The sequence below is a fragment of the Dermacentor albipictus genome, chromosome 5 (assembly GCF_038994185.2).
Source record: "Dermacentor albipictus isolate Rhodes 1998 colony chromosome 5, USDA_Dalb.pri_finalv2, whole genome shotgun sequence".
Lineage (NCBI taxonomy): Eukaryota > Metazoa > Arthropoda > Arachnida > Ixodida > Ixodidae > Dermacentor > Dermacentor albipictus.
Window position 1 is genome coordinate 27,604,219 of NC_091825.1, and position 16,573 is coordinate 27,620,791.

The 16,573-nt window shown below is 44.9% G+C and overlaps 1 protein-coding gene across 1 annotated transcript; it reads left to right on the forward strand.

The window, feature by feature from the left end:
* Positions 1-13,430: 13,430 nt before the first annotated feature.
* On the forward strand, positions 13,431-15,369 carry LOC139060264 (uncharacterized). Its single transcript, XM_070539358.1, has 4 exons — positions 13,431-13,637; positions 13,778-13,848; positions 14,611-14,779; positions 15,037-15,369. Exons 1-4 carry the CDS (start codon positions 13,431-13,433, stop codon positions 15,367-15,369), a joined length of 780 nt encoding a protein of 259 aa, XP_070395459.1.
* Positions 15,370-16,573: the final 1,204 nt, after the last annotated feature.

The following is a 16,573-nucleotide window of genomic DNA, read 5'->3' on the forward strand; positions in this document are numbered from 1 at the left end:
ACAAATTCGTCCAATAATAAGTTAGTTTCGTCATAGACAGTTTTTTGAATGTTATTCAACATCACTACTACGTGACCATATGAATTAGTCAATGTGGATCAGCCTAGTGTTCATGTGGAAGCAAGTGTTGCCATGTCGGAGACGTCGTCTAACTGCTGTTCAACAGCAGGATGGTGCGGCAAGCATTGTCTGGCCCCGTAGAGCTCAGGTGGCCCGGCGCCACAATCTACGAATTGGAGTCTCTGCATGCCTAGTTTTTTGAGGGTGCGGTTGCGTTCGCGAACAAACAGCAGCAGACCACCATATCACCACCAGAGCCGGTGAGGTAGCCCTGGTTGCGCTCTCCCGAATGCTCACTCAGCAAAGCTCAGGAACCCCAGCACTTCTGTGCCAGTTGTCCAGTGGGAGAACCGGCCGCGCTGGTCTCTCAGCTGGTGAGAGCGTCGGTTCGGGTGCGGGCGTAGCGACGTGGGCGGCGATTGCTCCTATGGGCTGGACGCCCAGCGAGGAAGCTCTCGCCTTGGAACGCTGAGTCTCGCGTGCTGCGCACGCCACGGGTCACGCTACTTAGAGCCACGCTTTCTTAGGCGCCACTTCCACTGCTCACAAATCAGTTCGTCTTCGACACCGCACGGCGCACTGTCATCATTTGGTGTGTGTTTTTTTTTACTCCTACCTGTCGTACACTATTACAGTAATCGTGTTGGCCCTCTTCACTTAACATTATGCAATAAATTTACTTTGCACAAACAACTACCTTACCTGCTGTTGTTTATATCTTCAAGCTTGGAAAACAAATGTATTACGCATTTCCTAGCTCGGAAAATCAATCTTTAAGATTGTGAAAACGGTACCTTATGTCATGCACGTTAAGAAATACTCCCATACCTTTCTTGTAAGGCTCTCTGATTATCGCTGGAAAAGCTTCTCGGTACATTTAAACATACACTCCCATCGCTTCCTGTGAAAGTTCCCCAATGCAGGGTAGTGACGGCTGATCCGGTGGGCAAGCGGAGTTGCGCGAAATAATGGGGCCCTGAACTAAGGGCACCACCCTGCGAGGAAGTCACCCAATCTCATGACAAATAAATGTTTTCTCTCTCTCTCCCCAATGCATGTAAGCAAATACTCCCATCATTCTTCAAAAAACTCCGTTCAGCAGGGGAGTGGCCGTTTTACTCCGCGTGAGCGGAGTGTAATAAACTCCCATCGGGGAATTCGTCGGAGGACAAGTCATTTACTCCCATCCTGGCTAATTTTCACTTACAGTGTAGGCAGTTCGTCCTTTCCGAAATGGTATTGCTGGCTTTACCAGCCTCCTCCAAGCTGGCTTCCTCATTGGGCTCTATTATTTGCTTCTTTTTTCACAGGGCCGAGAAAGTGCACAACTCCTCCCAAATTTCCTGGAGTCTTTGACTTTAAGCAATGCTTTCAGTGCATTCTGTGGTATTTAACCACCAGTAAATAAGCCCACCAGCCACTCCATCAGTGATCTGCGCAGCAAAATTATAATTCCAAACACCATTGCCCTCTGCCGGCACTAATGAATCTGGTGAAAAGGGAAGCACGACACGTAGCACTCACCAAAACGATGTAGCCAACACCGGCCGATCCCAGCGCTACCACTACTGTTCTGAAGACGGGGGTCCTAGGGGCCCCGAATTTTCCATCGCAGGTGTCGTGCCGTATGCCGGGTGAAAGAGAGGTGCAGAACGGCGTCAGAGTGATGTGAAAATAATGTTGTCCGCATAAATTTACGTGATAATTGTTCACAAGAACGGCTCCATGATTCTCGGAGCACACAGCATGTCAGTTTTGGCATGTCTGAGCACCCTCTGCAACACTGAAGCTCCGCTATTTGAGCAGTTCATTTCCATCATTGACCGGATAAGGTAATTAAATGTGTTTTCCTCGGTCGCATTGAAGTGTTTTACACTCACGAAATCCTACCCATAGTGTTGCACCAGCCCGCTAGACTTCATCTTTGATAGCCAACTCTCGACCGATCCTAAATGCAATAAAGAGGCAATCGCATGTGAAACTGGGTTCCACGGAAGTCGTCAGCGTTGGCACTTTGGGACAATCACTAGGCTCTCTTTGCTGCCAGTTCGTAGAGATTTTAGGGCGAAAGCCTTCGATCTCTATATCTCAAGGTCGCGTTGTGAAGTAGAGAAAACCGGAGCGCTTGTGCCACTGCTCGCGCTCTCGTCGTCGTCTTCTTTTACATCGCTTCATCCGCGTCGCTATCACACCGATGCCGCTAATCATGCTAAAGAAGGCACAGATAATTAAGGTAGCGTTAATTGCAGCACTAGAACCCACGACCTTTAGTTGGAGAAAGCGAGTAATTAGAAGGAACTAAGCGTTCGAATGAGAATGTGGAGTAATTTAATGGATATCTCTTGAGTGCGCAAGCTCTAGCCTCCACCCTCCATACCCTAAAGTGACTGTCAATATTTCGTCTTCCCAGTCACTTTCTCTACTAGAAAATGTGACCATTGTGATCACGTTGAAGGCTGATTCCTCGTCTGCCCGTTAGTATTCGCAGCTCGGCCCCATCGTTATTCCGACAGACGATGGTGCATCGCGTCAAGCATGCAAAGAATGAGGATGCGTTTAGAGGGGCATATGGCCGTTAGTTGATTGCAATTTCGGGTCCCAGAATTCATCTCGTTTTTCTGTTCGGAGTCGTCGAACAGGCGAAGATGCGCACAGTCGCTGCCAATTATCTGAAGGTGGCGCTCGTTCCATGGCCACCTATAGGCGTCGGAAACACGATGTAGCAAGGACTGGATTTTATAACTTCACGTTCGGCGGTGAAGCACCTGTTGTTTAGAAGGAGCGCGAGGAACTGCTGTGCAGTGGTCTAGCCACATTCTCATCTAATTTTAATTTTGTGACAATATGTCGGTTTCGGTAGTACGATTACCCGGCGTCTCATTGGCCGACGGCTCGACGCACCCACAGGTACCTTTAGACGCAGCCCTCATGCGTTTGCTGTAAGGTCAGTCCTTGCGGTGCTCCATAAGTAAATTTAGCGCAGGGGACTACGGCGTCAGCCACTCGTTTTTTGGAATAAATCAGCCACGAAAACTCGTGAGCTGAGTATTTCGGCGATATGATGGCAGCATGAGGGAGCAGAGAACGGCTGCGCTTACTGCGCCTCCATATGCGGCTTTAATTCCGTGCATAGAAAACACGCGCTTCCTTTCTCCGTAGTGGGGCGGGTGGGTTTTAAATTGCAAGTGTCGCTGCTGTGTCCAGCACTTTTATGCAACTGTTCTCGTGGGCTCACAATAATAGTGCAAAGCACACAGGGAACTCCCAGTGCGTTCTCATTGAAATGATATTCGATTTTGTGAGCAAGTGTCTTCGTTTCTGTATCCTGTCTTCATATAACAACCATGGATTGCGGTTTATCAAGTTTATATACACTGTCGCGTAAAAGCAGAATACTTCTTTTCCTTCATGGCAATGGACTCCCCACATAGAGGCGCGAAGGTCGTGCTGGGCAACATTCTTAGGCGTGCGTCTATTTGTCGTACAAAAATCCCTCACGTGACCTGATCCTAGGCGCCTAGGGACAGCACCGTTTAGAGATTTTTGAGAAGGCGCGATGCTGGCGCCTAAAGCCCCTACATCCAAGCGCCACCGCCACGCCACCACCGCGGAAACGTGTATGGAGGGGCTTTAATGGCACCGAGCGACCCCGTGGCGTGTTCGTCCTCGGCGTGATCGTTCTCTGGACCGCGCGTTGTTCAACATTGCTCATGTAATTGTACACGTGGGTTGCTTGTGTTTTGGTTGTAGGTTCTGTGTTACTTGGCGGAAAGCCGCGAGTAGTAGCGGTGCGGTACTGCGGCTTTGGCCTCTGTGAGCTCTGGCAGTAGAGAATCTGCGTTGTGTGACCAGTGCTTTCTTGAGAACCCGGCGGTGGTGACAATTCAAATATCGAAGTGGCCTAGCGCCTCGGCAGCGAAGTTCTGTGAACTGCGATGTGGCGTCGCCGTGTCCGACTCCGCTTAACGGACATCGAGGGATGTGCTGCTCGCTGCAAGTCAGGTAAATGCAACTGCGTCGACCGCCCACTGTTCAGCGCTGAATGTGTGTTTCGTGTGCTGTGCTTGAAACGAGTGGTGCAGCCGTGCAGCGGGGGTGGCGGAGGAGCAGAGTGGCTTAGGGGTTCCGTTTGCGCGTTCACAGCCACGTGCTCCCGTCTTGGTCTCATTAGCGGCTGTCGCGGGATTGTGGTGTGCTAGCTCCTTGCCTAGTATGAAGTGTACGACGCTAACACACAGCATGTTCAGGTGTTTCTGCGCTATATGTCATTTGCCTGACGGCCGAGTTGAAAACGAGACATATGTCTGTGTTCTTTGCGTTTGTGTGTTGTAAATTCCTTTGTGTTGTGGAAGTTCTGGGAGTCTTATCACGCAAGGAGCGCGAACGTAAACATAAGCACATATGCGTGTCTAAAATTTTGAATTACCCATGATACCCTTTACGACTAATAAGTTGGCTACACGGCCTCTGTGATTCAGCTACCGTATGCTGCGACGTCCTTCCGTGTGGTAGACCGATGCATGGTGCGTGTTTATTTCTGTACTGTTGTAAAAACCATTTATTTATTCACTCAATACAAATGTACGGCTTCTTCGCCGCAGTACATTTTAGTTACGCGGTGAAGCCTACTAAATATTGGAGGGGGCCGCTATTGGCCAGCATAGTATGTGCACTTAGGTTACCTGAGAGGCGGCGGGTGCGCGAGTGTATAATCAAGGAACTCTTATTATGGGTCCAGTAAAAGTGGCCCCTTTTCACTTTTAGTATGCTTCACCGCAGTACATTGCTTAGACTTCACCGCGAAATATTCGTGTATTGCGAGAAAGATAATCGTAAAAAGCCTAATTATGCAACTTTTCTTTTGTAGCTTGCTACACCGCAATACAGGGGTGTTAAGCATCGTGCAGTAAAGCATACTAAGAGTGGAAATGGCACATTGGTTTACACTGTGCTCATTACGCTCAATTAGGAGATAATTTGCAACTGCATCTGCGCTTGTGGTAAGCTTCATTGGCAATTCTTCGTACATTACAAATTCATATTGCAGGGAAGCTTACTAAAGCACATTCGCCATTATGGCACGTCTTCACCTTCAATGCAGGAGCACAATGCCAATTCTTGCCCCTGCTTTTGGCTGCACTGCACATGCTCTTTGAGAATTGATTCATTGTTTATAAGTGCACTGGTGCTTGACTCTAAGCTGGAGGGCTCAAGTTGATATGAAAGCACAAGTTTTATTAAGGGGACAAGATGCTGCCGACATGGTGGCATTGCAGAGTTTCGAGCCACTTTGAACCAACACATAGCGTATATAAAGATTGGACACTGATCGGGAACATCACATAAGTTCATGCCTATATATAGTAAAAAGATGTAGCACCACCAGACAAAATAAAAGAAGCGGGTGGGCGGCAGCAATACTAAGTGTTAAATGGTGCTTTATCCTTTCCCTTGAGTTTTCTGTTTTTGTGCTTTTTATGGATTCTCTGCAGTAACCATGCGAGTGCCGAACTTGACCTTGTTGGTTTCAAGTCTCATGGTTGTTACTAACACAACGGTGTGATAAACGAACAAGGGCTTGGAAGCATCCTTCCACCTTGCTTGCCTCGTGCTGCTTCATAAGCACCGTGAGCATCCAGGCCAACTAGGAAGGGAGGTTTGTTGCAATCGCTTCTGAACTGTATTGCCACCAAACCAACTGTGCTCTCAATGACAGCTTTTGAAAAGTAGAATGCCTGCACCCAGCAAAGTCATAAGAAGGAAGCATTCAGCATGTGCAAAGTGAACTTTTGAAGCTGGCAGCATTACTGAAGGGGCTTTGCCCATCTGCCCTCTTTAAGGATACACAATGATTTCCTCTTTAAGAGGATGCATTGAGAATGATCTTCAGAGGTTGTTACATGGCAACAGTGTTGGGTGTTTAGTAGCTTGTCTTTGCCCCCTGTTAATAATCTGTTCCTTCTCCAGTGCACCTGTGAAATGTCTACTTTTTGGACACAATGTGCTCTCCATGCATGCATGCATTTTTAGCTTGTAAAGACGTCTATTACCCCTTGCCTCAAGCTGGTCCTTGCTGATGTCACCCAAGAAGGCATTGGGGAGTATGGCAATGTACACTTAGAAAACACTGTTGATATCAATGAAACCAAATTAATGGAGCTGCTGTTGTTTCTTTGTCTACTCCATCCTGGTTAGTTACAATGAGCAATGTCGGAACCGAAGGCATATGTCGTTGGTCGTGCATAGCCTGTGCACTAAGACTTGTTGGCATATTATGACCTTAGCACAGTGTTTATATTTATTCATCTATTTAACAATGTCCTTACAGGCCTCGTATGAAGCATTGGGTAAGGGGGGCGTTACAATAGGGTTAAAAGAGGATATAGAGCAATAACAAAACATAAATAGACGTACATTCTTCACAGTGGAAAAATGTATACATATCTTATGCAAGTATTAAAGCATTGTCAAAGATAACAGGGTCCGGAATGTACATAGTAGAAAAAAACGGTACAGTTCCTTTAATAAAGAACGAAAAATAATGTTGCCACTACAGTACAAATACTAAAGAATGCTACAAAAATACAAGAATAATAAGCGAAATGAGCTCATTAACAAGAGAGTATATAACTGAAGAAAAAAATCATTTTGCACTTTATTGAAGTTAGGCGGTGGAATATGAATTGATGAGCTGGCGGAATTTATCGGGATTAGGTTCGGAGACGATGAAATCAGGAAGAGCGTTCTACAATCGAATGGCACGAGGAAGCGCCGACCAGTCGAATGCATGTGTGTTCCCGTAGATGCGTGTGAAGCTGAGGTGATTATGTAATCTGCGAGATGTGAAAGGTGCGACTCCAAGCCGTAAAGAAGATTTCCTGTCCGCATGAACGTACTTGTAAAATAATGATATGAGTGCAAAATCGCGTCGAGTACTTTGTGGCTGAAGTGAAATATCAAGTTTTATTTGTGAGATGCTTGAATTGTTGGTGTAGTTACGCGAGATAAACCTGGCAGCCATATTTTGAATTGATTCTCATAAGCTGATAAGGTTATGATGGGGTGACGAGACTGGGAAGGCAAATTCGAGCTGGGGGCGAACAAACGTCAGATCAGCTAGCTTACGCATGTTGGAGGGCCAATTATGTCCGTTTAGGCATAAGTACCCCAGTGATTTTGAAGCATTAGCACATATAGTAGTAATGTGATGGGCCCAGGAAAGGCTTGGTGCGAGATTAATGCCTAAGTATTTGTAGGAAGTAGCTACAGAAATTGGCTTATTATTTACGTTATATTAGAAAGAAGAGATTGAGTGTTTACGGGCGAAAGACATTACTTTGCATTTAGACAAATTAAGATTCAATAACCAAGTGCTACGCCAATGGAATATTACATTAAGGTCGTTTTGAAGAATGAGGTGGTCATCGGGGCTGGTACTAGGGCGCTAAATAATGCAGTAATCTGGGAATATTCACACTCGGGATGTTAAGTTATTAGCAAGATCGTTAATGTATATTAAGAATAGTAGCGGCCCAAGCACGTTACCTTGTGGCACGCTGGAAGTGACATAGGGAAGGGGCGAAGAAAGATTGTTAACGATAGTAAATTGTCGGCGATTAGAAAGAAAGTTGCGGAGCCAAGTTAGTGTCAATGAATCCAATCTTAGTGCGTTTACCTTTGAAATTAGGCGGCAATGGGCTACGCGATCAAACACCTTGGAAAATTTAAGGAATATGCTATCAATGTATACATTATGGTGCATGTCTAAATATAGCTCAGTCATGAATTCTAAAAGCTGTGTCTCACATGACAAACGCTTCCTGAACCCATGCTGATTAGTGAAAAAAAAGTTGTTCGATTCCAGATGCATGTATGTGTGAGAAGCTATTATATGTTCGAGCATTTTACAACAAATACACTTGAGCGAAACTGGCCGGTAGTTATCTGGTGAGTATCTGTCACCGTTTTTGAATATGGGAACTACTTTCGCAGTCTTTCAATCTGATGGGAGTGCTCTTGAAGCTAGTGACTGTTTGAGAATGTGATATAGTATTTTGCTAGAAGTCGTAATGGTGTTCTTTAGTATTTTGGAATTAATCTCATTGACGCCACAAGAATTAGATAACTTAAGATTGTTTATAAGAGATACAATGCCGTCGATAGTAATGTCGATGGGTGTCATGTGCTGATAGTCTCAATCGGGAACATCAGGTAGGGTGGAGTGATCTTCAGTACTAAATATAGATGAAAAATATGTGTTGAAGCATCAAGGACACTCATTGTCTGGAAGGGGCACATGGTCGCTGCCATGTAAAAAATGTGATTACTGTCGCGGTTCAGAGAGATAATTTGCCAGACCTTTCTAGGGTTGGATTTCAGAAGAGATGGAAGGTCATGTGAGTGAGTGAGTGAAAACTTTATTTGTTCCACTATAGACGTAAGCAAACTCAACGCCACCTGGCTAGGCCTACTCGGCGACCATCAGGTGAAACCTGACGTCCCTCTCGCGAGCCCTCTGGACTGCCAGGATTTGAGAGGTCTGATCCTGAGCCCAAATGAGCCTCATCGTTTCCTCTTGGGTGAAAGGCGGGCCGGCAGAGGCGCAGCCCCACAGGACATGCTCGAAGTCCGCATAATCACCACACAAAGGGAGTTCGGGCTTGGAAACCGTTCGGGGTACATTGTGTGCAGCGCAGCGGGGCTCGGGTAAGTGCTTGTTTGCAGAAGTCTGAGAGTGACTGCCTGGACCCTGCACAGCGAGGAGTGCGGCAAAGGCAGGAGTCTTATTGACGGATAATTATGTTTGCAAATTTCGTTGTACGAGCAAAGAGGCTCGGGTCGCCCAGGAGAGGACGCGCTACCCAGCGCACGGTCAGTCAAACCTCGTGCAGCCGAGTGCGCCTCCTCGTTGGGATTGATCGAGGCACCCTCAATGGTTCCAAGGTGCGCAGGGAAAAATATTTATCTTGTGGTTTTTTTGTAGTTGTGGTTTTTTAAACATTGATTGTATTTTTCCCAAGACGATGGGGTGTCAAGTCGTTTAGCACTAGTGTATAAGCGTTTCTTTTTGTTTCGAAGACGCCGAAGGAAAAAGGTGAACCATGGTTCAATTTATCATTGGATATTTTGATTATTAGGATGTACTGGTTTACTAATGACTGTAATTTGTCTCGAAAGAGTACCCATTTTTTCTCGACCGTTCTACTGTAAAAGCAAGGGACAAGTACATTGTTGAAAAAAAATCTAGGTCAGCGTTAGTCGTAGTATAGCCACCCTTGTTATATGTAAAAGCCGTCTGATGTGTTGATGACTTCCTTCTCTTTATCATACTTTGCCTGATGGAGACAGCAAGTGGGTCAACCAGATGTTCAACAGGCTTCCCACTAGTTTTCACAGAGTCGCCTTTACCAGGATGGTGCTCATAGATATCTGTTTTCTTCACCTTGCACGGCACTTCAACCATGGCCACACTTGCTAAACCTATAGCATGCAATCAAAAAAGTACAACACATCATGCTGCTCCAAACTTGTGACAGTGCAACAAGACCTTGATGAACACCCTCAATTATTTACGCCCTCATCATACTGGACGAAGCTCCGCATGATAAGCGCGACAATTAACATCTGCTGATTTTTCAGTGTTATGCCTGTCCAGCTTGCTGATAGCTATCCTGAGTGTTTCAAAAGAAATCACCGCTGTTGGACAAGAAGTGCTTAAAACAAGGGTTGCTATAACCACATATGTCACACGAATGAAAGAAGGCCACTGAGTATACAGGTGGTTTACTTCATATCCAACAAGCTTGGTTCTTCCTTTGCTAGTCAGTAAACTCAACTTCCCTCGAATACATGGCCTGTGACAAACTATGTGCCAGATGCTGTGTCCCCTGCAAAGCTGAAGATGTGTATGAGATCCTGACACCCTGCAGCGGCTTCTACACTGGGCAAACAGGCTACTATAAAAACGACTGCCCTTACTAATATGCTAATAACATGAAAAAAATTTGGCAGAAATTTGCCAGAAAATGGCAGAAATTTGGCTATTCATTGGACCCAACTGCAGGTGCAAGCCACTCTCCCACTAGATGCGTGTTGTTCGCAGAAACCGGAGCTAAGCAAATGCAGATAAAAACAATGGTGTTTGAAAGAAGTAGAGTTGAACTATATCCTGCACAAGTGGTGCTACCGGCAGCACTGGTACCTTTTAGCCACAATTCATGGCTGCACCACCATCCAAAGGCACTATTCTTGAATTATTAACTTATATTATATTTATGGTGGCCATATATCGCAATTACATATCATCCACACTGTGTGCAATATGGTTAAATGTTATTTATGATAGCCATTCATGATCTGAAATGCAATAAAAGAGCAAATATAGGCTACAAATTGCAATTCAAAGAGAAAAGACAACCAGTGCACAGGATAAGTGACAGACTTCCTTTTATTGAAAAAGAAATGTCACATGTATCATGCCACCAGCAGTGGCTAGCAATCTTTCAAGCTTGGGTGACAGAGGCAAAACTTAGCAAAATGCTGCAATCACGCTGTGAAATGGCCTTGGACACAAAAAACTGACATCATATTACACAGAATGAAAGGGCAAGACTCCATCTAAGAACAGTGTATGGCACCACATACTTGACATGGTGTAAAAATGTTGACATGTTCTACCCATAAAGCAAAAGCAACACAGAAAACACTCCTTAAAATGCAATGTGCAGAGTCTGAAACCAAAAAAAATAACCCGAAAAGATTTCGCTAAGTCTTTCAACGAATAAAATTGTGAAATTGTCTCATCACTTCTTGATGAACCTGCACAGCTGAAAAGGAAGGAAGGAAAGCCTAATAGCAGGGCTGCAGATTATGTCACCGAACAAATATACTTTGCTTACCAAAGGTACCTGTGGTTTAGTTGTGATCTGTGTATAAACTAATTGTGTATAACCTTTTCTTGTTTAGAATGGTTTAGCACATAGGCAAAAAATGTCCATAAGAGCACCAGGTGTATGCATAGTCTACGTAGAAAAAGCCACTCCTTTCCTACTTTTATTTTTTTTTTCTCTCTACTTGAGTTCATGTGTTAAAGTGCCTTAATAGCATTGCTAACATCCTACTGCAAAACACAAAATTGGGCAAGTTGTGGCATAAATAAAATTGCAGTTTCACTTGTAATGTGAAACAATGATGCAGTAGCTGGTGAAATATTCGCAGGAAGCTTACTTCATGCTGTGTTTTTTGAAGTGAACACTTGCCAAGGCAAGTCGGTAACCTCCTTAAAAAGTCAAATAAGTAAGAGTCATATTTATTTGTGGGTGTTGTGCCTCCCAGTGTTGAAGTGGAAGGACTCGGCTTTTCTTCCTCGTCTTTCATATCCGGACTTGGCCACTGGTCTACGCCAAACAACCTTTTAGCTTCTTACTGCTGAATTCGTTTTGGTTTTCTCAAATATATATTTGGGCTACCGATTGCTAGGTCTCGTGCTTAATCAATGAAATGAATCAATTCTCAAAGAGCATGTGCAGTCCCGCAACAAGCAGGGGCAAGAATGGACACTGTGCTCCTGCATTGAAGGTGAATAACACGTACCATAATGGAAAATGTGATTTAGTAAGCTTCTCTGCAATATCAATTTGTAATGCACTAAGAATTGCCAATGAAGCTTACCACGAGCACAGACGCACTTGCAAATTATGTCACAATTGACAATAATGAGCACAGTGTAAACCCATGCGCCCTTTCCACTCTTAGTATGCTTTACTTCACGATGCTTATTTACACCCCTGTGTTGCGGTGTAGCAAGCTACAAAAGAAACCTTGCCTAATTAGGCTTTTTACGATTATCTTTCTCGCAATACACTAATATTTCGCGGTGAAGCCTGAGCAATAAACTGCGGTGAAGCATACTAAAAGTGAAAAGGGGTCACTGTCACTGGACATAATAAGAGTTCTTTAATTATACACTCGCGCACTTGCCGCCTCTCAGGTCGCCTAAGTGGACATACTATGCTGGCTGATAGCCGTCCCCTCTCTCGTTTAGTATGCTTCACCGCGTAACTAAAATGTACTGCAGCAAAGAAACCGTACATTTGTATTGAGTGAATAAACAAATGCTTTTTACAACAGTACAGAAATAAACGCGCACCATGCATCAGTATACCACGCGGAAGGGCGTCGCAACATGTGGTAGCTGATACACAGGCCGTGTAGCTCACTTATCAGTCGTAAAGGGTATCATGGGTAATTCAAAATTTCAGACACATATATGTGTTTATGTTTACGTTCGCGCTCCTTGCGTGATAAGACTCCCAGAACTTCAACAACACAAAGTAATTTACAACACACAAACGCAAAAAACACAGACATATGTCTCGTTTTCAACTCGGCCGTCAGGCAAATGACATATAGCGCAGAAACACCTGAACATGCTGTGTGTTAGCGTCGTACACTTCATACTAGGCAAGGAGCTAGCACACCACAATCCCCCGATAGCCGCTAATGAGACCAAGGCGGGAGCACATGTCTGTGAACGCGCAAACGGAGCCCCTAGGCCATTCTGCTCCTCCGCCATGGCTGCACCACTCGTTTCAAGCACAGCACACCAAACACACATTCAGCGCTGAACTGTGGGTGGTCGACGCAGTTGCATTTACATTACTTGCAGCGAGCAGCACATCCCTCGATGTCCGTTAAGCAAAGTCGGACATGGCGACGCCACATCGCAGTTCGCAGAACTTCACTGCTGAGGCGCTAGTCCACTTCGACATTTCAATTGTCACCACCGCCGGGTTCTCAAGAAAGCACGGGTCACACAATGCAGATTCTGTACTGCGAGAGCTCATCGAGGCCAAAGCCGCACTGCCGCACCGCCACTACTGACGGCTTTCCGCCAAGTAACACAGAACCTACAAGCAACACACAACCAACGCACGCACAATCACACGAGCAATGTTGAACAACGCGCGGTACAGAGAACGAACACGCCACGGCGTCGCTCGGCGCCAGCATCGCGCCTTCTCAAAAATCCCTAAACGATGCTGTCCCTAGGCACCTAGGATCAGGTCACGTGAGGGATTTTTGTACGACAAATAGAGGCACGCCATTCTTATAGCGTTCTTCACTGGTCGATTCGGAGCAGGATCTTTTGCTCCGTGGCAACGAATCCGAATTTCACTGGTCGGTCTGGAGCGAGTTCGCGCGTCCACTGGTCATTTCGGATCAACTCGCTCCGCGCCGGATCGCCCTCACTTGCTCCGCCGCCTAGACGCGCTTTCGGGCGGAAATAGAACGCGCCACATGGCGTCACTTCCGTATTCAAGTGACATCGGTACCCGGTCGGTACGCACAACATTGTGTTGCTTCGCAAAATGGCTGCGTTTGGTGCTGCTATAGAGCTCGCGTTTAGCAATGAGAGTTCGAGTAGCAGCTCTTCCAGCTCGGACGACAGCGATTGCGAGATGACGCAAGTACTCTACGAAGCTTTTTTTTCAGAGGCATTCTCAGAACCACCGCGCAAATGTCCTAGGATTGTCGGATTCGTTGAGGAAGTTGTGCGGCTATACTCGGATGATGAGGTAAGCATAGCACCACATTAATAGTGCAGGTGTCTCGTTATTGTATTTATTAAATATTTGCTTGTTTGCAGTTTCGCAGGAACTTCAGAGTTTCTAGAAGTGTAGCGGAGGACCTGATAAGGAGGTTTGAGGACTCCTAGTTCTATCCACGCAGTGATCGTGGCGGGTCCCCTTCGAAAACCGCTGAAGAGCACGCTCTGATCTTCCTTTGGTAAGTCATCGAGCTGTGTTAAATATTGTGCGCCTGTTTACTTAACCTTACGTCATGCTTTCTTCAAGTATTGAAATATAATGCAATTATTTGGTGTTCATTTTGTCACAGCGGCGCGATCAAAACGCAAAAGGTGCGCGTTTAGATCGAGCGCTAGTATTTTTGATTTCCGAGGTCATTCCAAACTTTAAATGCTTACTCGTTTGAAATGCCCATTTCACGCAGAAATCCTGTTTCTGTCTCTCTTTATTACATGTGAGGATTGCTGACAGTGCATAAATGTCCAGCATAAGGTCCACTGGTTGCATGCAACGCACACACACACTGATGGGTGTAAATGATGAAGAAAACCAGGGAACGCAAGGACGGTTTTTATACACAATGCAGCTTTTACAAGCTAGCCAGCAGTCTATCTTGCACATGTTGATTACAGATGTTGAAGGATGAAAGTTTTAATGACGTTTGTGCCCACACTTGTACATATACCGTAGGGATAGCGATAAAAGCAGCCTGTAGTTGCCAGGCTTCTACCCATTCTTCCATTCAAAAAGGAGTGAGCAATACATTGTATACATGGCTAATATTCTTACTTTTGAGGCACAAAGCTTGCAAGCTCTATTATCGTACATAGCACCTGAAGAGAATAAAGGGCATACCATTATTTGAACGGTTAGCATTTTAATAAAGGTATTACTTTTAACTTGTATTACTATTTACCTTTAGCTTACACAGATTGTTCATAAAATTTGTATACTTTTTCAGGTTCGCTGCAAACAAGGCGTACCTGAGGGATGTGGCCAGCCGATTCGGCATCGGGGATGCAACGGCATTCAGGATTGTTGAGCGTATACTTCATTATCTAGTGGACATTGCCAAAGAACTCTTAATATTCCCAGCAGACCTCAATGAGCTATCGGCAGACGTTGAGCAAGTAAGAATTTTATTGATATGTCACTCTTTCATGTCATGCACTCAATTTAGCAACAATAGTCTGTGCCATCATGCTTTCCCTTTATGTATCTTGACATGAGTTGGGCTTATATCGTCGTAGTAAACCCAGCCCTATTAAACTCAATCCCCATTTAGGCGATATGGCTAGTCATTCAAGAGAAGCACATTCATTCAGTTAAGATGCTTAAATTTTAAATATCTGTCCCAGATGTTCCTAAATTTCTCTTAATATTGCAGGTGTCGGGTGTGCCCAATACTATTGGATGTATCGATGGCTCCTATGTAAGCGTCCGATGTCCTGCGAAGAAGGTGCGCTCGACACATGTAAACAGGCACAACTACCCAGCGTTGACTCTGCAAGCTGTGTGTGACTACAAGAAGAGGTTTCTGGACGTCACAATTGGCAATCAGAGTAAAATTCGTGATTCAAGGATCTTCAGAAAGTCTAGGCTTGCCGAGCGGTCGCCTAGCATTTGTTGCTCTGGGAAGTTCCATGTTCTTGGGGATGCTGCTTATTCACTTCGTGATTATCTCATCACACCATTTCGCGACTATGGACGTTTAAAATGAAGACAACGAGCCTTTAACCTAAGCTTTTCGGCAACGAGAGTCAACATCGAGAACACGTTCGGGGACCTCAAGGGCAGGTTCCGTCAGCTGCTGCACTTGGATTTTTTTTGTTGATACGATGAACAAGTTCATCATTGCTTGTTGTGTTTTGCACAACCTGTGCGTTAGTTGTGGTGATGTCGATGTGCCACCATATAGTGACGACGCAAGCTCACCATGGGACTGGCAAGCACCACGAGATGACGACAGCCAGAACTGCGGCCCCCTGACATCAAGTGAAGCTGCATTGCGTCGACAAGGGGAAGCGAAGCAGGAATGCTTGCTTCAAGCAATGTACATTTGAGCAGGAAATGCAAACTGGTAACTTCTTGTGTATGATGTAAGGGATAATGTGAATGCGTCATGTAAATATTGTAATGCAATGAAATAATAAGTAATCAAGTAATGTATGGAAAACAATTATGAAAACTGGCATCTGCCAAAAGCTCGTGCTCTGCGATATGCTGCTTGCACCAAACATCTGAATGAGTTAGCTTCCACAGGGATGATAAAAGTAGTTGCGTGACCATGACCTAATAGTTAGAACATGAAACGGGCAATTAAGGTAATTGCAAATCTACCATGGAAATCCCATAGTTGTCTGTACTTTAAACAGTTTGGTATTCTCAGCATTATTGCGTTATATCCATTCCATTTATTGTATATATACAAAAATGCAATTATATCAAGTAATGAACCTCTATCAACAGAGTTTAACCCCCATCATTATACCCCTCCCCACAATGTACGACATCACTGGCCTTGCCGTCTACCTCTTTGCCGCACCTTATATCACAGACAATCTTTATCATACGTGTCTCATTATGTCAACATATTTGCTAAAAATAATGTATGTTTAGAAGATACATCGTGAAATCAGCTGTCATCCATGCTTTTGGATTTTGAAACCACTGCTCCTGCATTGTAAATAGGCATGAATTATATTGTAAAATGTTTAGGTTGATATTACGTATTGTTTTCTCTTTTGTAGTGTGTGAATGCACCATATATTGATTTTCCGTTGAGAAATGTTGCATGCAAATCTTGTATATACCAACCCATTACTGTTCATGTGTACCTAGGGCACTGGGTGCTTTCTCAGCTGCCTTTAGCAGCTTTTTGCCCTGTGTCCCCTCTTGCCTGCACTGCTTTGTACTGTGCAAGA